The sequence below is a fragment of the Schistocerca gregaria genome, chromosome 3 (genome assembly GCF_023897955.1).
Source record: "Schistocerca gregaria isolate iqSchGreg1 chromosome 3, iqSchGreg1.2, whole genome shotgun sequence".
NCBI classification, from domain to species: Eukaryota; Metazoa; Arthropoda; class Insecta; order Orthoptera; family Acrididae; genus Schistocerca; species Schistocerca gregaria.
In genome coordinates, this window is record NC_064922.1 from 182301323 (window position 1) to 182324249 (window position 22927).

Consider the following 22927-nt stretch of genomic DNA (forward strand, 5'->3'; position numbering starts at 1 on the left):
TCCTTATATCCGAAAAATTCTAGTTTACGGGAAATGGCTATCAAAGTTTCTCAATACATTCCTGCACTATAGGATGGATTATCAGGGTCTTCTTCTTCATCCTCCAAAAGCTTCCTCTTCTGTCTTCTTTTCTGGCCTGTTGTTCCATCATACTTCATATGCCTTTCTCTTCTTTCTGCTCCTCTGATCCTTTCTCTGTCAATATTTCTTAGTGCTCGTACAGTGTTCACTCCAGCTGTAAATCCTAATGCCTTCAGAACTTCACACTTCACACTGTTCCCTTGGTTGTAGGTTGCTATTGCATCATAAATGCCAAAGTGCAGTGTTTTTGTGCTTACAAACACCATTTTCGGAATCATTTTCCAAATCAAATTGTTTATGCTCTCATTAGGATTCTGCATCTCTCCGTGTATACATTTGTGTAACAATTTTGGCTGTGCTAAGTCATGAAAAATTGGTTTTATTGCATTTATCACAGCTGCTGGCAAACCATGTTTGTGATCATAGTCCTTTTTTGCATTATATTTGCAACAGGAATCTTTCGGGCACAGGCTGTGTTGAGGGTATTCATTGGAAGAGGCAGTATGAAGGAACAATGCCCACACTGCTTTTCACATGTCACTAACATTACTAGTATTTTGCCTTATAGCATACCCATAGTATCTCTGTAGACGTTCAATCACCTCATCAGTAAGCCTGCCTCTCCCTCCTGTTGTCTTTGCATCATTGAGCTTACTTGAACCCAAAGTTTGTTTGAGCCTTCAAAGCCGTGCACCCATACGCTTTTGCATATGCCCAATGCATTCCAACTTTTCAACTACAAATTCATTTCCATATGGTTTCAGTTCCTCTATAGTCTTGAAACCTTTAGAGTCACCATCCCCAAGGTAGTATTTGTACCTAACGTTGTATCTGGGAACTGAAGGTTCAAAAATTTGTTTCACTCCATCCACTTCCATTGCTCCACTTGATCCAGTAAAATTTGCCTCACAGGTTCCACTGTGCTCTCCTTTGATTTTATTTTTGCACCTACAATGTTTTGATAATATTGCAACATCTATCACTTTTGCACTATCACCACAAGTAGCAGTTACAACCCCATTCAGGGATTTTTGACCCCTCTTCTGCCAGGAACCATCTAAAGCTACTACCAAATCCCTAGAACCACTGTTCATTTCTACAGATTCCTCCACTGCTTCCTTCATGGTTTTCAAAGCCACATCTTCAACAGAGGATCCTACCAGTTCACAATAGTACCCATTTTTGCTTGGAGGCGATGGCAAGTGCATAATACCACAAAACAGTTTACCAGCAGCAGACCCTTTTCCAATGGATCGAAGACCATACACAAGTCGAACATTCACATCAAACACTCTAGATCGTCAATTTTCACCAAAGAGACTGGCATGTGAATTGTAGGAAGTCACTTGATACTCGCAACATGCACAGATTATCTTCATCTCACAAGCTAAACCAAAGCGCTTTGTTATTTCTAGTCCCACTCCTACACTTGAACACATTTTGCACAGAACACTTTCCTTCAGCACAGAAGATAATAATCCAATATTCAGTACTTTGTTAATATCATCACTGTCACTAACATATTCACGAAATCTGTCACTTCCACCAGTCAGCTTCTTGCTCGAAGATGTCACAGGGCTATGGCTGGCCATGTGTTGCTTCGCAGAAGAACGCACTGTTTCAGTAATTGTAGTATCGCAACTTGGTATTAGTGTTAATTTTCTTTTCCCTACGTTCTTCCTCTTCTTATATACACGTTTAGTAAAACGTGGCATCATAACCAGAACAACGCTTTACACAAGAAGTATAATACTACCAACAACAGGCGCAACACTGAACTAATTCGAAACGGTAAATAGCAAAGAGACGATGTTCCGCGCTGTTAGCGCTTCATTTGTCAGAGAAAACAATGCAGCCAACCATTGCACACTCGCTGTATGCGTAACAGGTCGAGAAATCCCAAGCAGTTCACCAGGAAGCCACGAGAGGGTGTTAGATGCATTCATCGGCCGCCCATTTCCCCTACAGGCGCGGGGGAAAATGGTAATAACTGCACTTCTAGGGCGAGTAGAACAATAATTCAAAGTTTACATTAAAGAGGAATGTTCGAATTAATTTTCGGTAGCAAAAAGAAAATCGTAATTTTTTGGATTTGACCACCTCTGGCTCCCCTTAAGTAGTTGTAAGTTCTAGGGGACTGATGACCTAAGATGTTAAGTCCCATAGTGCTCAGAGCCATTTGAACCATTTGAACGTATCGCGCAGCCACGTCTCGAACCCTGAGTCAACAGATGGGGATGTTTGCAAGACAACAACCATCTGCACAAACAGTTCGACGACGTTTGCAGCAGCATGGACTATTAGCTCGAGGCCATGGCTGCGGTTACCCTTCACGCTGCATCACAGACAGGACCGCCTGCGATCGTGTACTCAGCGACGAACCTGGGTGCACGAATGGCAAAACGTCATTTTTTTGGATGAATCCAGGTTCTGTTTACAGCATTATGATGCTCGCATCCGTGTTTGGGGACATCGCGGTGAACACACATTGGAAGCATGTATTCGTAATCGCCATACTGGCGTATCACCCTGCGTGATGGTATGGGGTGCCATTGGTTACACGTCTCGGTCACCTATTGTTCGCATTGGCGGCACTTTGAACGGTCGATGTTACATTTCAGATGTATTGCGACCCGTGGCTCTACCCTTGATTCGATCCCTACGGAACCCTACATTTCAGCAGGATAATGCACGACCGCATGTTGCAGGTCCTGTACGGGCCTTTCTGGATACAGAAAATGTTCTACTGCTGCCCTGGCCAGCACATTCTCCGGATCTCTCACCAATTGAAAACGTCTGGTCAATGGTGGCCGAGCAACTGGCTCGTCACAATACGCCAGTCACTACTCTTGATGAACTGTGGTATCGTGTTGAAGCTGCATGGGCAGCTGTACCTGTACACGCCATCCAAGCTATGTTTGAGTCAATGGCCAGGCATATCAAGGCCGTTATTACGGCCAGAGGTGGTTGTTCTGGGTACTGGTTTCTCAGGATTTATGCACCCAAATTGCATGAGAATGTAATCACATGTCAGTTCCAGTATAATATATTTGTCCAATGAATACCCGTTTCTTATCTGCATTTCTTCTTGGTGTAGTAATTTTAATGGCCAGTAGTGTATGTTATTAACTAATTTATAGTGACGCCCATTGTAGACTGCAGCAAGCCTGATGATACATTTGAACATTAATCACATTTGCAAAGTACATTTATTTTTCCAATTGGATTTTAAGCTTTCCATTTCCGGAAATTTAATATTGAATAACGGGAAATTTTCTATGACGCTTCAAAGTGTGTATACATCTTTTTGAGGCACTCTGTATTGATAGTTTGGCAATCTTAGTAAAGGTATGACGTAGATGTAGATGTTGAAGAAAGGAGACGAGCCAGACGCAGGCGCCCTCCAAGGCGATCGCCGTCCCCCACCAGGACCAGTGAGAGTGGTGGAGGGGGAAGCGGGGCGCCCGACGTAGAGTGGCGGCAGTCGTCAACTCACCACCGGCACACCGAGCAGGCCGAGTCGCAGCAGAGACAGAAGGCAAGGCGATGGCGGGAGGACAGGACGACCAGGCGAACTACCACAAGGTTAACTGCTGTAATTCAAACCGCCAAGAAGTAAGAAGAAACACGAGCAAGGTGATAACACCAGAGGAGGAAACTCAAGATGGCAACACCAGCAGTTCTGACCGGGTTTTACAGGTTTTAATTAAGCCGTCGGCACACGGACCGTGCATCCGAACGTTGAGCGTTGAGCGTGCCGAGTTTCTGCCGTCATAGCGTGGAATAGCACGTCCCTGAGTCTTTCCGAACGTGCAGAGCAATATCTGGCATGTCAGATATACTGAACGTGCGTCTGAGCGTTGACCAATGAGATGGCACAACGCCACCTACGTCACTTGCACGCCGTCTCTCTTCAGTACAGAGTTGCGAGGCGCCATATTGGCATTCATTTCAAGCCTACACGTATATATGCCGTTTCTGAGGACCAGCAAATTGAGAATCACTGGAAAACCCGTTGTTAACTGTGTGATCCGTTGCAATAAAATAATGAGAAACATCATATCCGTCGCAAAAGAATTATTGTAACTTGCATATTATGAGAGTAGGCTATTTGAAGGCAGCGACACACCGAAGATCCATCCAAACGGCATTGTTCTTGGTACAATTTGTTATAATTCAATTTCAATTAATAACATATGTACGATTAAGGTTTTCAACAAGTAGTAACATACAATGATTACAAGTAGATGCGTGTTGTTAGCTTAGCGTAGTGGTTGGAATTACCGTCTTATAGTTCGCGTCTTGATACTTCGAAACATTTTTTTCCTAAAATTCGCGTTTTTATTAGGTTCCGATACTTTATTATTAGTTTAATATAATTATATACTATAATATTTGATGTTATGTAAATGTAAGTTCACCTTTTTTGGGGAGTGACTGTTCGATTGACTTAATCTACTAGACAGCTTGCGCTACTTGTATAAATATATTTTGCTCCTTTTCCTTTTACGCTTCGTAATTCACATGTTGCAAAGATTCTGCTACTGGGTAGGAACAGTGATCAAGTAAGACTGACCTTGGGGTTTTACTAAAATGTGCGAATGATGAAATAATAAACATTATTTATTATTCTTATGCGGAGAAGTATTCCAAATTTGTACTGCACTGTTTGTAATGGAACTTTTATAAGCCTGTTTTCTTATAGACTGGACATGGTACTTTCCTTTTCGTGGACGATGGAGGAAATGTGCGTTCTAATAGAGCTAACGTGGGAATTTTACGTTGGCCCGTTGAGTAAACAGTGTGATTTACGAACTAGAAACACCCCTCATCTGCCGCTGGAGTGCGTTGCGATCGCGTATACCACGTTGGGGCCCACGTACCGTATGCACAAGTAGCATCGTTCCTGAGCGTTCAGCAGCACGTTGAACTTGGCACGCTCAACGTTAACGTTCGACAACACGGTCCGTGTGCCGACGACTTAACGCTCACTCGCCAGCTCTTTTTTTCTTTAGGTGTCTGTGTTGGAAGATAACCGTTTGGGTCTTGTTTGTGTTGGAAAGAATTCACCACTTTGTCATCCATTGCTCCTCATTGCCGGTATAAATAGGGCCAACCACTGAACGACGAAAGATAGACGAACACTTACCTCACAAGACTAGAACAATGGATGACAAAGTGGCGAATTCATCGCAACACAAACAAGACTCAAACGGTTCTCTTCCAACACAGACACCCAAAGAAAAAAAGACAACAAGACGCCAACGACCCCTCCGTCACTATGAGACTCCCCTCTCATACTGAACAATCCGATTTTGTGTTAGTCATGTTTTGTTTAGTAGGTAGCTCAGGTGCGTTTTCCAATTGAGACGTGGGTCGACGTGTACTGCTGAGTATCTAGCTGTATTGTTCAGTATGAGGGGGGAGCCCCATAGTGATGGAGGGGTCGTTGGCGTCTTGTTCTCTTTTTTTCTTCAGGTGTCAGTGTTTGAAGAGAATCGTTTGAGACTTGTTTGTGTTGCGATGAATTCGCCACTTTGTCATCCATTGTTCTAGTCTTGTGAGGTAAGTGTTCGTCTATCTTTCGCCGTTCAATGGTTGGCCCTATTTATACCGGTAGCGAGGAACAATGGATGACAAAGTGGTGGAGGGCGGATGAGTGGGTAAAGGATAGGGAACTCTGTTGTTCTTGGGACGAGACATCGTCCCTGAAGGCGGAAGAACCAGATAGGTCAATGGCATCGGAATGTGGAAGGCAATGAGGAACCTCCACATTAAAGGTCCTATGAATTTCTCTAATTACACATCATGGCTGTGTTCAAAACCAAATTTTCCGGAATTTTAATCCCCCAATCGGATATCCGGGGGTTCGGGGGGGGGGGGGGGGGGGGACAGTTTTGAGCAACGCCGTCACAGAGAAGAGATTATCATTGAAAGATAGTATAAAGATAAGCACATGGAATTTGGAGACGATGGCTCAGGCTGGAAAAATCAACAATGCTATCCAAAAAATGGAAAGAATGAGCATTACGATCATGGACATTAGTGAAATGCAATAGCCAGGTTCAGGTTCTTGTAACATTAATGAACACAGAATTTACTACTCAGGAACATATAATGGGCAGAATAAGTCTGGAGTAGAATTTATGGTATCGAAAGCAATAGCAGAATGTGTCACTAATTGTGCACCTGTTTCAGAGAGAGTGATTTTACTCCATGTAAGTGCTCTACCCGCACAACTGAACATTATTATGTCTACGCTCCAACAAAAGACCTTAGTGATGAACAAGTTCCAGAAATTTATTCCCAAATCTCTGGTGTTTTGCAACAAATACCGAAGAAAGATCTTACAACAATTATGGGAGATTTTAATGCCAAAATATGAAGGGGGTCCGAAGGCGTCATTATAGGTCACTATGGACTTGGTGAAAGGAATGAGAGAGACGAACTACTCAGTGCATTTGCAGGAGAGTGGAGATTCGTGATAACTAACATATTCTTCAAACTACCACCCAGACGTCTCTCCACCTGAGAGTCCCCAAGAGATTCAGACGAAAATATTACCCAGAATGAGATTGATTATGTCTTGATAAATGAAAGATATAGAAACAGCTGTCTCTCAATGAAAACCTATCCGGGTGCCGTCATAAACTCAAACCACGTTCTCCTAGTTGGTGTCTTTAAAATCAGAATGAAGAGAGTTCAAAAGAAAAAGTCAAAATGTATGATATCTGCAATCAGAAAGAATCTTCCATAAGAGAAAACGCAGGAGTCCATCTTAATAATGAACTATAGTCTCTGTCAGGTAACTTGTGCACCGAAGAGAAAATTAAAAAGATAAACTCGTAAGTGGAATCAGTTAAAGAAGAACATCTGAAATCCAGTGTCACCAAAAAGAAGTCATGGATGACTGAATAGATATTTAAAATGATGGACAGAAGGAGGGAAGTGAAAAGAAATCCTGATGAATACAATGATATTAACAACGAGATCAGGAAAAGGATATGAGAAGCTAAGGAAAGAGAAATACAGTAACAGTGCAATGAAATAGAGAAATTACAATTGAAGCATGATTGTTTTAATATTCACAAAAAAGTCAGGGAAGTGACACGAAATAACAGAAAAAGGACAGTAACCAGCTTGGTGAATAACGAAGGTAAAATATAGGTGGACAAGATGAGCTTAAAGAAACATCGAAAACATACACAGAACAACTCTTTTATGACAAACGGCCAGAACTTCCTCAAATATATTGCAAAACAGGGCCTATAATTCTGCTGGAAGAAGTACAAGCTGCAATAAATGGACTGAAAGATGGTAAATCACGTGGTCCCGACAATGTGAATGTCGAAATTCTCAAGCTGCTCTGTGACGATAATTTAAAATGGTCGACTACAATATTCAATGGCATCTACTACTCTGGTAACATTTCACGGGAATGGCTTAATTCCGAATTTATTACACTGCCCAAAAAGCACGGAGTTAGCACTTGTGGTGAATACAGGTCTATCAGCTTCATGAGTCACCTGCTAAAGATCTTTCTGTCATTTACCGAAGACTTTACAAGATCTGTGAAGAACAAATTTCTTGTACACAGTTTGGTTTCAGAAAAAGCATTTAGCGCGCGCGAAGCATTATTTAGTATACAGGTACTATTTCAAAGGTGCACAGACATGAATTGCGACATTTATGGCTGCTTTATCGATTATCAGAAGGCTTTCGACAGAGTGAAACACCAGAAGATTGTTGACATTTTAAGAAGCATTGGGTTGGATGATAAAGATCTACGTTTAATTGTGAAGCTATATTGGAACCAGTCGGCTTCTGTGAGACTGGACAGAGAAAATAAAGAAGACATAGACAAATTCTTCTCGGGTTGACAGCCGAGTCAATGCGTTGTTCTTCAGCAACGTTTCGGCAAGTTTCTTACTTGCCATCTTCAGGCGAAGATGGCAAGTAAGAAACTTGCTGAAACGTTGCTGGAGAACAACGCATTGACTCGGCTGTCAACCCGAGAAGAATTTATCATCAAGATTCGCCGAGAAAGCCTGCATTCTCATATAAGACATAGACATTCTACGAGATGTAAGGCAGGGTTGTATATTACCCCCACAGATTTTCAACATCTATTCAGAATACATCTTTAAGGAAGCTCTTGACGAAGTAGAGATATCAACAACATTCGTTATGCTGACGACGCAGTAATATTTTCTGATAGTGAGGACAGTTTGCAGTACCTTGTCGGTAGACTTGCACAAAAAAAGCTCTGAATACGGTCTATATGTCAACCCTCAAAAAACGAAAACAATGACAATCAGTAATAACAGGTTCCCAGTATGTCACATTAAGATAGACCAAAATCACATAGAGCAAGTACATAAATACACGTACCTTGTCACTACAATGAATGACCAGTGGTATCTTTCTGATGAGATGAGAACTTGAATTGGAAAAGCCAGGGCTGTCTCCAGTAAGATGAGTAACCTTTTCAAGAATCATGGAGCAATGACGACAAAGATCAGACTTGCACGCTGCTACGAATTTTCCACCCTCTTCTATGGAGTTGAAACATGGACTCTGACAGAATCGTTGGCTAAGCGACTGGAGCCTTTTGAGATGTGGCTGTACAGGAGAATGTTAAGAATACCGTGGACAGCGCATGTCACAAATGTCGAGGTTCTATGAAGAATGAAGAAAGAAAAACAAGTACTAGCCACTGTGAAAGCAAGAAAGACATTATGCGGAACAACAACAGATACCATCACCACCAGACCATCCTGCAGGGAAAAATACCAGGGACGAGAAGCGTTGGCCGGAGAAGAACTTCCTGGCTTGATAACATCAGAAAGTGGACCTCTAAAACATATACAGAGCTATTTAGAGCTGCAAGTTACAGGAAAGGCACTGCCACAATGATTGACAACGTCCGGGGCGGATAGGAACCAGAAGAAGAAGTTTTCTCAAAGTCTTATTCATTGTGCTTAAGTCCATGGCCGTGTTAACCGTGTATCGCGGTGAAATGAGGCGCCAAAGTAGTGTTTTGCTTTATTGAAGGCATAACCGTTTCGAGAACTTACACTCGACTTCAGATGTTTTCATTTAATGTATATTATTCGATGCATGGTGTCAGCGACATATTTTCTACTGAGTCAGTACTCAAAGATAGATATAGATGTCCGAACTGGTTATGCAGTGAATGACAAATTAATCTTTACGAAAGAGTAGGAGTGATGTTGACCTTCGAGTAGATTTCCTAGATAATAAGTCTGTCCAATGTGTTTCGTAATTCTTTTAGACTTTCCTGTTTTCGGACAGGATATGGCACTAGCTGTTCTTAGTACTGGTTTGTATTACTGCTGTTTGCGTATTTCACTGTAACTTCATTGTTTTCTTCACTTGCATGCTGAATAGCACAGCCATAAACTGCGGACCAGCCACGCACTGCATTTGACACAAGCTCATCATAAACTTCCGGCTGTATTATCTCGTCTTCGTTATTTTACGTCCTACAAATCTCACACGTGTGTCCGCACATTAACTTTACTCTTCTGAAGACTTCATCATCTGGTCTTACTTTGATCATAACTGGATGAACTGTATGAGTCCTGCTTCTATTTAAAATGGTCTCATGTTTGGCATTTTGATGCAATTTTCCTGTGTTTATTTGTATCTTTTCGCTTTCTTCTATAATTAAGATTATCTACGTTGCTGTACATAAAATTTGCAAATATTGTACGTGTGCATTTTCGGTACTGTGAGTGCTTTGCCCAGAGAAATAGGTGGAAAAACACAGGAACAGACAGGTTAAATATGGTGGACGGACAATGGAAAAAGAAAGAGGAATGGCGAGAAATTGAATGTATGATCATTAGAATTTGAAAATCACATGGACTAACAGCTATTGTAAAAGATGAAGTAAAGAAGCGCAATTCCAAGAGAGTAAAGTTTATGAGATTCTCCAAGCGAATTACGAGCATAGAGCGACTGATGTGTGAGAGGTGTAAATGACTGTGAATAGGGTTTCTTAATTAATTACGATCACGAATAATTTGTTACTAAAAACTACTTTTGTTAAGACATAGCACATCTAACACTGCTTTTCTGTTTAATAAAGTATCGCATCCCTACAATGAAATGCCTAGCATTGCAAATCAAATATGACTGAAAATCGGCGACTGTGAGTAGATTGAAACCGTGAGTCCTACCTGCATATTCCTTCGTATACTACTTAGGATTTATTTGCGATTTTCAGAAAAGCTGTTGGATTCAAGCCAATTTCTCATACAAGAACATAAATAATTATTGCAGTTTACTTTCGATAAAATAAAGCGCCTACCCATATTAGGAAAATCAACATAAGCAAAGATTGCAGCCTCGCTCGCCGTCTTCATACGTCACGGTGTAGGAGAGGCGTGTTTTTGACGTATATTTGGGCATCGGGAAACACTGACAGCAAAAGTGAAAAAACAATGTAATGTGTACCTATCAAGAAAGAAATTACAGTTTAAAGACTTTCTTCTTCTCTTACATGGCAAATAAATGAATAGGACTGGTCAACAGAGATTTTGTTGTCAATTAAATGACAGTGAATTTAGCGTAACTTTATGGCCCTGTATTCTAATATGTCACTCGTTTTCCTAGATTGGCTCTATTTATTATGGTACCATACAATATGTAGATAAACAAACAAACAAAAATTCAAAATATTGAAATTCATTTTGTACACAGTCAAATGAAAATGAAAAAACATATGAAAAGGATCACAAGAGTACAGTTTCATTTTTGATTCAGCATGTAACAGAAGAAAGGAAAAAAACAGACAACCCTTTAAAAACATTACAATTAGCATATGGAAAAATGCCGCCTGTGTGATTTCTTGTTGTGTTGATGATCAGGACAGTCACGCTGAAGATTCCAGCAATAGTCTGCCATCATGCGCTTGCCCATATACCTTGATATCGTTCTCCCATCACCTGGAAACCTTGATGGAATCTTTCACCTTGTTCCTCGCTGTAGTCACCAAGATTTTCCGTAAATCTATCAAGATGGGCTTTTGAAGCTTCTCAGCATGTTTTTCCCCAGTTCCTCAAAATTATGTGCTTTGTGGTTACCCAAGAAATTCTTGACAACAGAGACAAAACTGCTCCAGGTAGATGCTTCGAAGCAATTCATAACTTTAATGAATTCCAAATCATGTATAAGCTTCTGAATTTGGGACTATCAAATATACCAGCTTTTAATTTTTCATTACTGTATCCAGGGAATGATTTGCGTATAGATTTGAAACAGTCACTATTTTTGTTCAATGCTTTCACATATTGCTTCATTAGACAAATTACTTGATATGAAGTGGTGGAAGAATGATTTTGTCCCTGTCAACTAATGGTTCTTATAGGATATTAGCTGCTCCTACAGTAAAGCTATCTCTTGATGGCCATGAAACTTTTTCTCTGTGATCATGCTTTGTTTTGCTGTCCCACATGCAAATAAAGCAAAGGAATTTTGTGTATCCTCTTTGCTGTCCAAGCAAAAAGCTAACCATTTATAAATCAACACAGATAGGCCATTGGTGTAGACTATAACGAAGCTTCTGGAGAATCATCTGGATATTTTCGTATTCCTCATGAAGTTTCGTCGAGTGGCCAGATGGAATGGATGTATAGCAGTTACCATTATGCAACAACACACATTTTAGACCTGTGGTTGAGCAATCGATAAAAAGCCTCCAGTCTTGAGGTTGATATTTTGGTAGTTACTTTCAGTAGTAAACCAGGGATATCATTGCAGTAAACAAGTGTATCACTTTGATTGCAGTATAGAAGTAGATCTTCTATTTTCTTGGGTAAGCTGTGATTTTAGTTCCTGGTAGTAGACAATTCTTCTCATTTAGTCGAGATGCCAAGAGTCCAGAAGACTGTTTAGAAAGCTCTTCCTGACTGCAGAGCTGATGTCTTGTGGAACTTCCTTCGTATTCAGCTTCACTACTACTAGTGTTCAAGACCTGCAAATCGCCACATCTGAAGGAAGTAGTTTTGGCAGAGTGGTGAACACTGGTACAGGAACGTCATATCTGTGTGGCCCAGGTCGCCTTGCTGATTCTCAATGGGGATATTCTCACTTATGCCTGTTGTAGCGGTTGAAAGCTTTTACATTGACAATGCAAAAACAGCAATCATTATGGTGGTTTTTTGGCTCTCGCCACAGCATTGGCACTCCACAGTTTAAGCCCCTTCTTATACCAATAGTCCACAGTCGTAAAGACTCGACACAGCTCTTGCAAACTTTATGAGGAGCCCAGTGTTTATCTTGATCTTCCAGCTTAATCCCTAAATGTGCAAGATGGGTCTGTTACCCGAAGTCAGTGATGTTCTTCCGTTGTTCTCGCAGAGTCTGTTCTTCACAGATATAGCAGAACACATCAGGAGAGTTGAAACAACCTTTACGCGAAGAACTCATGTTTATCCGCGAAAAGAATAAATGAAATAAAAATTATATTTGCAAAAAATATATTATTATAAATATGATAAGGTTGAACTAATAAGACAGTATATATTACGAGGCGTGTTTTTTAAGTAAGTACCGTTTTGAAATTAAAAAAATACGTACTAAGATATCTCAATAATTTTATTTTTACATGAAAGCCTGTACCTTAATCTACATTTCTACATAATTTCCGTCAATACTGAGGCACTTGTCATAACGTTGTACCAGTTTTTGAATACCCTCCTCATAGAAGTCCGCCGCCTGACTTGTTAACCAATGCACCGCCACTGCTTTGACTTCTTCATCGTCTTGAAGACGCTGACCGCCCAGGTTTTTCCTCAAGTGCAGAAAAGATGGTAGTCACCGGGCGCAAGATCGGGGCTGTACGGAGGATGATCTAGAGTTTCCCATCGAAAAGATGTGGTGAGATCTTTGGTCTAATTCGCCACATGCTGACGGGCATTACCTTGCAGCAAAACGATGCCCTTGCTCAACTTCCATGGACTGTTGCTTTGATTCTGGTGTGACGTAGGTCACCCATGTTTCATCGCCCGTAACAATTTGGCTTAAGAAACTATGACCGTCGTTGTGGTACCGCCCAAAAAAAGTCAATGCACTGTCTAAAGGTTTGGTTTTGTGCACATCCGTCAACATTTTCGTTTATTCAAGTGCTCGGACACAGTGCCATACAAAATACTACGAGAAACATTAGGAAAGTCATCCCGCAAGGAGGAAATCGTAAAACGTCTGTTTTCTCTCACCTTATTGTCCACTTCCTGCACCAAACTTTCATTAACTACAGAACGACACTCACACCGTTGTTGATCATGCACATTTGTGCGGCCATCTTTCAATGCTCTCCCCCATTTTCTTACCATTCCATCACTTATAATGTTTTCTCCGTAAACTGCACAGATCTCACGATGGGTATCGATCGCTTTTAGGCCTTTAGAACTAGGAAATCTTATAACAGCCCGTACTTCACAGTCGGCGGGACTCACGATTATCGGAGGCATCTTGAACACTTAGTACACAACGTAAACAAGGAAGAATCAGACTGTAATGGCGTCAGTGAGTAGATTAAGGTAACGGCTTTCATGTGAAAATAAAATTATTGAGATATCTTAGCACGTCTGTTTTTAATTTCAAAACGGTACTTACTTAAAAAAACACGCCTCGTACAATATGATCTATTACTTACATTTAACTAACGATAATGGAGTAACTGATCGTGACATACCTACAATGGAGGAGAAATACTCCACTAACAAAAACTTTTAACAGCTATTACACAGCTATTCCTCGCTCGACTGCCGCTCTCAGCACGAACAAGGTAGGGGCCCTGACCTCCAATGCAGCGGTGTAGCCAACTGACTCTCCTTGAAATTGTGAAACACAGAGGTGTCTCTAATAACTACCGCGTGCCATAATCTCACGTTATCCTCTGTAACGTGTAACATATAGCATATAACATTTGTACATACGCAGGCACAAAATATAAAACAAACAGGCATACAGAATTAGGGAATTCACAACCGATTTACTGATAATTTGACGATTAAACGCTAGATGACAGAGATAGATTGTATCTAAGAAACAAGAACCAATTGGGGAAATCCGTTTTCAGATTCAGCATACCAAATATGCCCAGTATACGCCCAAACATCCCTGGCAACAGAATCCTTTTTTTTTTTTTTTTTTTTTAGAGCTCTGTAATTAATGGATTTACAGTAGAAGCAATTACACAGCAACGTACAAATGTAACTCCTCACTTCTTTGTTTTGCGTTAAAACAAGGCATCAGTGTAAAATCTCACGAGTAACATCCGTTATGTGGTCGCATTATTGTTAAGTGTGTGGAAGGCATCTCATTGCTTGTAAATGTATTGACGCAACCGCGACAGTGCAGCGACGAACTTGGCTATCGCGGCAGTGCAGAATGTGTGTGTGTGTGTGTGTGTGTGTGTGTGTGTGTATAAAACGGACTGAAAGCCTCGCAGAGTCGTAGTATTGCCTGACCTACAGTATAGCACAGAAATTAAGAAATGCATAATGAGACTACCAGAAATATCACTTTTCTTCAAGGGCAGTAATTACACTGAAGTTAGCGCTATTTATGATGGTCCGTTGGACATCAGAAAATGTGGAACATCGTTCTTAATGGGGAGCGTGTTATCACGAATGGCAGTCTACTCTCAGCGAAAAGGTCCACCATTGCGGTTGACATCTTATGGATGGCAGTTGGTGCCTGTTGATATGTTGCATTACGTCTCTCCAATGCAACCCATAAGTGCTCAATGGGATTTAAGTCAGAGGAACTGGCAGGCCAGTTCATTCGTCAAATACCATCTCGTTCCAAGAGTTTCTCTTCCTGCGCTATTCGATGCGGTCGCGCATTGTCCTTCATAAAAATGAAGTCAGGTCCGACTGCAACTCTGAAAGAACGCACATGGTAAGAGAGTACAATGTCACAAAAACGCTGACAGCTGATTGTACCTTGTAAAAAGATTTGGAGATCAGTACGTCCATGCATCATTATAGCTCCCCACGCCATGTCAACTAGACATCCAATATGACCATCTTAGGCAATGCTCCCAGGTTCATTACGTCTTCCCATCTCTCGCCCCATGAGGGTAAGGCCATCACTACTCAGTCCGAAACTGCTCTAAGATCACACAACTCCCACTTCCAAGAACTTCGCACTGGTACTAAACTTCCGCAATTGCCGCAGTTTAGCCGATGAGACCCTATGTGATGGTATGAGGAGGGGAGTACAGTATAACTAGCTACGCCTTCCCAACCGAGTTTTACAATAATTAAGCCAGTCCATCCTTGAACTGACTTAGTGAGCCGCCGCGTAGCAATTCCTCCTACCTGTTGTGTGGAGACGCTCTCGTGGTCTAAAGTCCCCTTGCACAGCCGTAGCAGCGTCGTCGGATTCTGAAAGTGCGATGCTAGTGTTTTACGTAATGAAGCGGGAAGAAGTTATTTGTGCAGACAATTTTTACACGGGATGCCATTATGGAGTATTTATTTAAGAAACACCGTAACGTGAACTTGTTCACACTGATTATAAGCTAACTACCAAGAGTAGGAGAGCATGGTCACCACATGACTGGATCGAAATGCATCCTGTCGACAGCGGCCGAGTATGGTGCACAGTCTGTAACTTGACCGTACAATCGGTTTAGTTCGTGTAAGATCAAACATCTTTGGTTATGCCAAAGTTATTCATGTGCTTATTAATATCAACATTTTCTGGAATTGTGAAATTACTGGGAGATAGTATCTATGACCCGCAGACTCCACCTAATGTCTGAGTGGGAAAAGGCAACTTTTGTTAGTAAATATTGATTAATAAAAATTATTTGATTCGCAGTCAGAAAATATGTACTTTCCCTGCGCATTTATTTGTTGACGTCATGAGCGATTTCTGCATTGGCACCTCATCCTACTGATGGCCAACCGCCTCTGTCAGCCCTGTGTGGGAACCTACCACTTGCTCCTTACTCGTTACATAATGCAGCGCAGGTACACTCACTTCACGTCTTTGAAATAGCAAAACTAGAAATAAAGTAATATGTGCTCTTATCTGCAAATAAGTGGTATCTTACATATTTCTTGTTGGCCAATTCTCAATGCTGTTGGCACCGTCATAACTGGTGTCGCCGATATGCGGGCGTCAACAGGACACAACGTAATGATTTTGGGACAAAAAGACCATCCGTATGCCATCGCCGTGCCACAGTGTAACGCGAGATTGTGTGTCTTGCGGTCCTGTTAAATGTGGTACAACAGCACCCTTTCTGACGCACAATGTAACTCTCATCTACAAGTGTAGCTGATCTTGGTAGACCACTTCCTCTCCTTCGGGCAGCAGTGTCTGTGGTTCGGAACACTCCCCATGTGGATGAAGCAATGCTATGAGCAATACCAAACTCTGGGATACGCTTGTCACACATCGTCCTTCTTCCAGATTCCCGACGATACTTCCTTGTGTGAGCTCCTGCAAATGTTGTCTCCAGACGACATACCAAAGAACACCACCACACTGCACCGCTAACTGCTTGCTGATTGGTACGCACTGTCATTCTCCCATTTCTTCAGCTGCCACGTGTTGGGTGGCCAGCCCCATTTGGCGCTACGTCACGCTGACTTCACACCAACTGTCGTCCATCTGTGGTGCACGATTTGTAGATATCTGGCAACATGCTCACGCTTTTTCATTCATTCACACCCTGCCGCTAATGCGTTACGTTACCTTATCCACTCGTCCCTGAGTCTTGTGCAGCGGTGTAGTTCGGAAGCCACTGTGCAGTGCATCGTGAATGGTACTTCTCAATAACGTTATCAGTTTTCTCTCCTATTCTATCTGAGATTCAAGTGACGTAATTGCCCTAAATCTGTATTAGCCATTTTCCCGCGATCCATATGCGAAATATGCTACGAACGCAGCAGAGTTGTGGAGCAGATTTCTGGATTTATGGAGCTGTCTTTAGCCTTTCTCCCAGAAATTATCATTTCAGTTCCCTCGGCACTTCCATTACACTTTTTGCGTGGGTTGTACAGACGGTTTACAACTCTAGGAATTCTAAAATGTAGTGTATTTCGAAAAGGTTAATCCAATTTCAGTAGACTATATTCTCCAAATGAATGAAAATGGAAACATTGTGTGAATGTTTACTTTCGCATCAGAATTGACGCCATTTGTAAATTGCTGGTTCGTGCGGTTGATACAGAGGTTTACATCGTGCAGCTCTATATAGCGACAAACCAGCAACAAAAGCACTAGTTACTTATATGATAACATGAAGTTGGTAACTGTTCTTTCGGACATGTCCCAGGAGATCAGCCCAATTCCAGGAGACTATATTCTCCAAATTTCTGTGTCAGCATCTCATTCCACTGGGTCTGTAAGCGCCAGATAGCAACGGCCGATGACAACAGTGCTGGAACCTAACCGCTCATCAGTACTGCAGCGCTGACACATTCACTTCACGTAAGTAAAACAGGAAATGTTGCCGAAAGAAGAGATGCCATTGATGATCTTCCAGCTCTCGAAGAATGATATTACAATGAAATCCAGACCATTAGCTACTTACAGGCGTTGACAAATACCAACGGCGACAGTTACAAATGCCGGAGATCCAGGGTACGAGCCCCGGTCGGAGCACATATTTTCATATGTCACCGTTGATATTTATGAATGCCTGTAAGCAGCTAATGGTCTGGATTTCATGGTAATTTCATTCTTCGAGAGCTGCAAGATCGCCAATGGTATTTGTTCTTTCGGACATGTTCGAAAGAACAGATACCATCTTCATACAGATAAGGCTTACCGACCACTGATCTTCTTCAATGCGTATGCAGTCACATTGCCCAAACTCTTACGGGAATCGGTAGATTGACTGCCGCGGGTAATGAGTTTAGTGGACAGGGGCACCACAAACGTAGTGTGTGGACAGTAAGTTGGAAGTGTGGGTCTCACGGGGCACGTGCCAGAGATAGGTCTCTGCAGTCGCACTATCGTCTGTGTCCTCGGTGGCTCAGACGGACAGAGCGTCTGCCATGTGAGCAGGAGATCCCGGGTTGGAGTCCCGATCGGGGCACCCATTTGCAACTGTCTCTGTTGACATTTATCAACGCCTAGCTAATGGTCTAGATTTAATCGTAATTTCACTAGTTACTATCGGTAGAAATCCACAGGTCGCCGTCGTCGCCTCGTTGAAGATGTAAAGCCCTTTCATCCCTTTCGTTGTTGTTGTTGTTGTTGTAGTCTTCAGTCCTGAGACTGGTTTGATGCAGCTCTCCATGCTACTCTATCCTGTGCAAGCTTCTTCATCTCCCAGTACCTACTGCAACCTACATCCTTCTGAATCTGCTTAGTGTATTCAGCTCTTGGTCTCCCTCTACGATTTTTACCCTCCACGCTGCCCTCCAATGCTAAATTTGTGATCCCTTGATGCCTCAAAACATGTCCTACCAACCGATCCCTTCTTGTAGTCAAGTCGTGCCACAAACTTCTCTTCTCCCCAATCCTATTCAATACCTCCTCATTAGTTACGTGATCTATCCACCTTATCTTCAGTATTCTTCTGTAGCACCACATTCCGAAAGCTTCTATTCTTGTCCAAACTAGTTATCGTCCATGTTTCACTTCCATACATGACTACATCCCATACAAATACTTTCAGAAACGACCTCCTGTCACTTAAATCTATACTCGATGTTAACAAATTTCTCTTCTTCAGAACCGCTTTCCTTGCCATTGTCAGTCAACATTTTATATCCTCTCTACATCGACCATCATCAGTTATTTTGCTCGCCAAATAACAAAACTCCTTTACTACTTAAAGTGTCTCATTTCCTAATCTAATTCTCTCAGCATCACCCGACTTAATTCGACTACATGCCATTATCCTCGTTTTGCTTTTGTTGATGTTCATCTTATAGCGTGTCCATTCCTTTCAACTGCTCTTCCAAGTCCTTTGCTGTCTCTGATATAATTACAATGTCATCGGTGAACCTCAAAGTTTTTATTTCCTCTCCATGGATTTTAATACCTACTCCGAACTTTTCTTTTGTTTCCTTTACTGCTTGCTCAATATACATATTGAATAGCATCGGGGAGAGGCTACAACCCTGTCTCACTCCCTTCCCACACACAGCTTGCCTTTCATGTCCCTCGACTCTTATAACTGCCATCTGATTTCTGTACAAATTGTAAACAGCCTTTCGCTCCCTGTATTTTACCCCTGCCACCTTCAGAATTTGAAAGAGAGTATTCCAGTCAACATTGTCAAAAGCTTTCTCTAAGTCTACAAATGCTATAAACGTAGGTTTGCCTTTCCTTAATCTAGCTTCTAAGATAAGTCGTAGGGTCAGTATTGCCTCACGTGTTACAATATTTCTACTGAATCCAAACTGATCTTTCCCGAGATCGGCTTCTATCAGTTTTTCCATTCGTATGTAAAGAATTCGCGTTAGTTAAGCCACAGAAATGTAATCGACATCCGAGCCGAGATTTAGCTATTCCTCATGTGTCTGCCAGAAGTTTCTTGCGGCGACGTTTGTGTTTCAAACTAAGCAGGGTTCAATTATTACTAGCCCTTCCCGATGGCGAGCTTCTTTATAAGAGCATGTTTACAGTTAACAAGTTAGTATTTCGAGACAAAAAAAGTTCCTGGTTAGAAAGTTGACCTGCAACGAAAGATATATGTCGTGAATTGATCACAGTCTTTTATAAACCAGTGTCGTTGTAAAAATACGACCCTACTATTAAACGAATACAATCTTAGACTGTCCAGTCACATTATGTGACCACCTCTCAAAAACGTGAATAAGCATATTTTTTCAGCGCGAAACACTGCGAGATGTCCAGGAAGAGTAAATGAGTTTCTGGGACGTACCAACAGAGATGTAGAGCCATGACAAGTCCAGTGACGTGGCCAGCTGATTATCGACTGGGTTTAAATGGGGAGTTTGGTGGCCAGAGGAGTATGGTATACTCATCCCTGCGCTCTTCGTACCACACACGTACACTGTGAGCTTTATTACACACTGTATTGTCCTTCTGGTGGATACCATCGTACAGAGGAAAGGTGTAGAGATGGCCCACAACGATAGATGATCACTTTCTTTGGTCCATTGTGCCTTCCAGAATGACGAGGGCACCCAAGGAATGCCACGAAAACATCCCTTTACCATGACATTCCCTCCTCAATCGAGGACCCTTTGCTATCAGACGTTTCACCACATCGACGCAAATAGCGATCTATCTGACGGAGCATAAAACGTGATTCATCTGAAAGGGCCACCTGTCGCCGCTCGGCTGACGTCCAAATGGCGTGCAAATTCCAGCCGTCTTCACCGACGAACATCAGTCATTACGGTTGCATTAAGCAGGCGCCTGCTGCAGAGGCCCATAAGAAGCAACGGTCGCTAAAGATCGTTGACGAGATATTGTTGGTAGCTTCTCGGTTCACCTGGCCGGTCTGTTCGCCTGTACACATCTATGTAGCTGCTGGTCATCGCTGTCATCTATGGCCTGCGGCACACCGCAGTTGCCTCACGGCCTGTTTTGCAGGCACCATTTTGTCATGCACGGTGTACTTCAACCATGGCGACATGCGCAACATTTACAAACTTAGCCAGCTTTGGCCCAAAAACCAATCATCATGCCGTTTTTGGCAGCAGATAAATCGCTACGTTTGTGCATTACGATAACGATTACACTGCTTTCCCCGTCACCCCGCCCCCTTGTGGCAAGCTTTATATACTGGGCTGTTCAAAAAGAAGGAACAGATTTCAAATATTTATTGCTTCCAAACTACAAAAGATAGAAACACAATTTCAACATTCCTGGAAAGCGAAAGTTCAAATTTTTATGCATTCAATGTGAGCACCATGTGTTACACGACAAATATCAAAACGGAGGCTCATTTCCCGTGACACGCGAAGCAGCTGGTCTCTCGGTATTGGATTCACAGATTCAACAATGGGATGCCGCACCCTTTCAAAAAATGGCTCTGAGCACTATGGGACTTAACATCTACGGTCATCAGTCCCCTAGAACTTAGAACTACTTAAACCTAACTAATCTGAGGACATCACACAACACCCAGTCATCACGAGGCAGAGAAAATCCCTGACCCTGCCGGGAATTGAACCCGGAAACCCGGGCGCGAAGCGAGAAAGCTATCGCACCCTTTCAAGAGTGTCAAGCATAGGGGATATAGCAAAGCCGTCTTTTGTGTAACCCCACAGACCGAAGTCACAAGGTGTAAGGTCTGGAGACCTGGCAGGCCACTGACAATGAAGCTCATCTTGTGCTCCTCTTCTTCCAGTCCAACGACATGGAATGGTGACATTCAGGTAACGTCGGACGTTCTTAGAGGATTTCCATAATGAGGGACCCGCTGCTTCGTGTTTGCCAGGAAATGAGCCAACGTTTTGATATTTGTCGTGTGACACATGGTCCTCACATCGAACGCATAGAAATTTGAACCTCCTTCTTTCCAGGAATATTGGAATTGTGTTTCTATCTTTTGTAGTTTGAAAGCAATAAATGTTTGAAATCTGTTCGCCGCGAGCGACCTGTCCGCGGATATAACAACCAATATAACAAGAATGAAAAAGAGATATCACTCCGGTCTCAACTTTAAATACAATTTAGATACATTGGTTACATTTCATACGCAATAATGTATGGCCTTAAATGAACTATACACAACGTGATTTTACCTCTGCAAATTCTTAAAAATTTCGTGCAGCCATGTACTCAATGTCGTGCAGCACAGTAACTATGACGAATAACGAAAATAAGTTCATACCTTTATCGTTTAACGATATCAAGCTATAGTTTGCGGAAGAGACAAATTTTTTCACCGAATAGTTTTCTTAAAATCGGATGTTAAGTAATTCTTAGCTGCCGTCGGGTCTTCTCCACTGCTTTGCCGAGAAGACACATGGCTGTCGCAATGTGTCGCGCATGCTGTAGCGACAAGATTCAAACACGTTTGAATTCAAACGTCGCCAGTTGCAGCGGGAGACAGGCAGCGACACAGATGTCGCTCACGTAGGACACTATCAAATGTCTTTGTCTAGTATCTTTGTCAAAGAAATATGATGGTGTATTAGGGAACTCTGTCAAATGTCGTCAAATATTTGATCAAATCTAGGGCCTCGCTGTAGATTTGATCAAAGAAGTCGCTTGTCTTCTGTTCACTGCAATGTGACATGTTACCACGTGTAGCCCTAGCATCGCTGCAGCGTTCTGTCATCTGTAGTATTTTTTATGAACATTGCCGGTAAATACAATTGGTGTGTACCGACAACTACAAAATTAATAGAGATGTATGAAGCTGATGAGGCGCTTTACAACGTGAGGCACCCTGAATACAAAAATAGATTAAGAAGATTGGAGACCTGACCTAACCTAACCTAACCTAACTGTCCCCTGTAGCAAGGAATCGGATTGTTACAGTGAATCTGTCTTCTGCAGATATAGCATTTCTTAAGTGAGTATTGTGCTTTGTGATACGAGGATGCTCGTCACTGAGCACATACAGAAATGTATGCTTATCCATTCTTAAGTAATTGATGTACGACTTGACAGCCTCCACTATAAGCTCACGTAACAAGTTTTGTTGAATGCTTTTATTGTGTCGTCATAAAAGCCACGGCTTCACCCAAGTACGTTTCCCCCCCCCCCCCCCCCCCCATTTCTCTTCCACATGTGCACACAGTGCAATTGTGGTACGTGCAATAACAAGTTGTTGTTGTCAGCCATCTTGATCTTTGACGAAAAATATGATGACAGTGTAATACCCCATTTTAGGGCCACGTCAAAGATCTCTGACAAA

At 42.1% G+C, this 22927-nt stretch overlaps 1 protein-coding gene across 1 annotated transcript in view; it reads left to right on the plus strand.

Annotated features, from left to right (window-relative positions):
- The first annotated feature begins 3627 nt into the window (after positions 1–3627).
- The window catches only part of LOC126355301 (arginine/serine-rich coiled-coil protein 2-like), a 62920-nt gene continuing 43620 nt past the window's right edge, over positions 3628–22927 (plus strand). The window contains exon 1 of the mRNA XM_050005592.1: positions 3628–3780. Within this exon, the coding sequence (XP_049861549.1) occupies positions 3628–3780 (153 nt within the window). The remainder of the gene's footprint in view (positions 3781–22927) is intronic.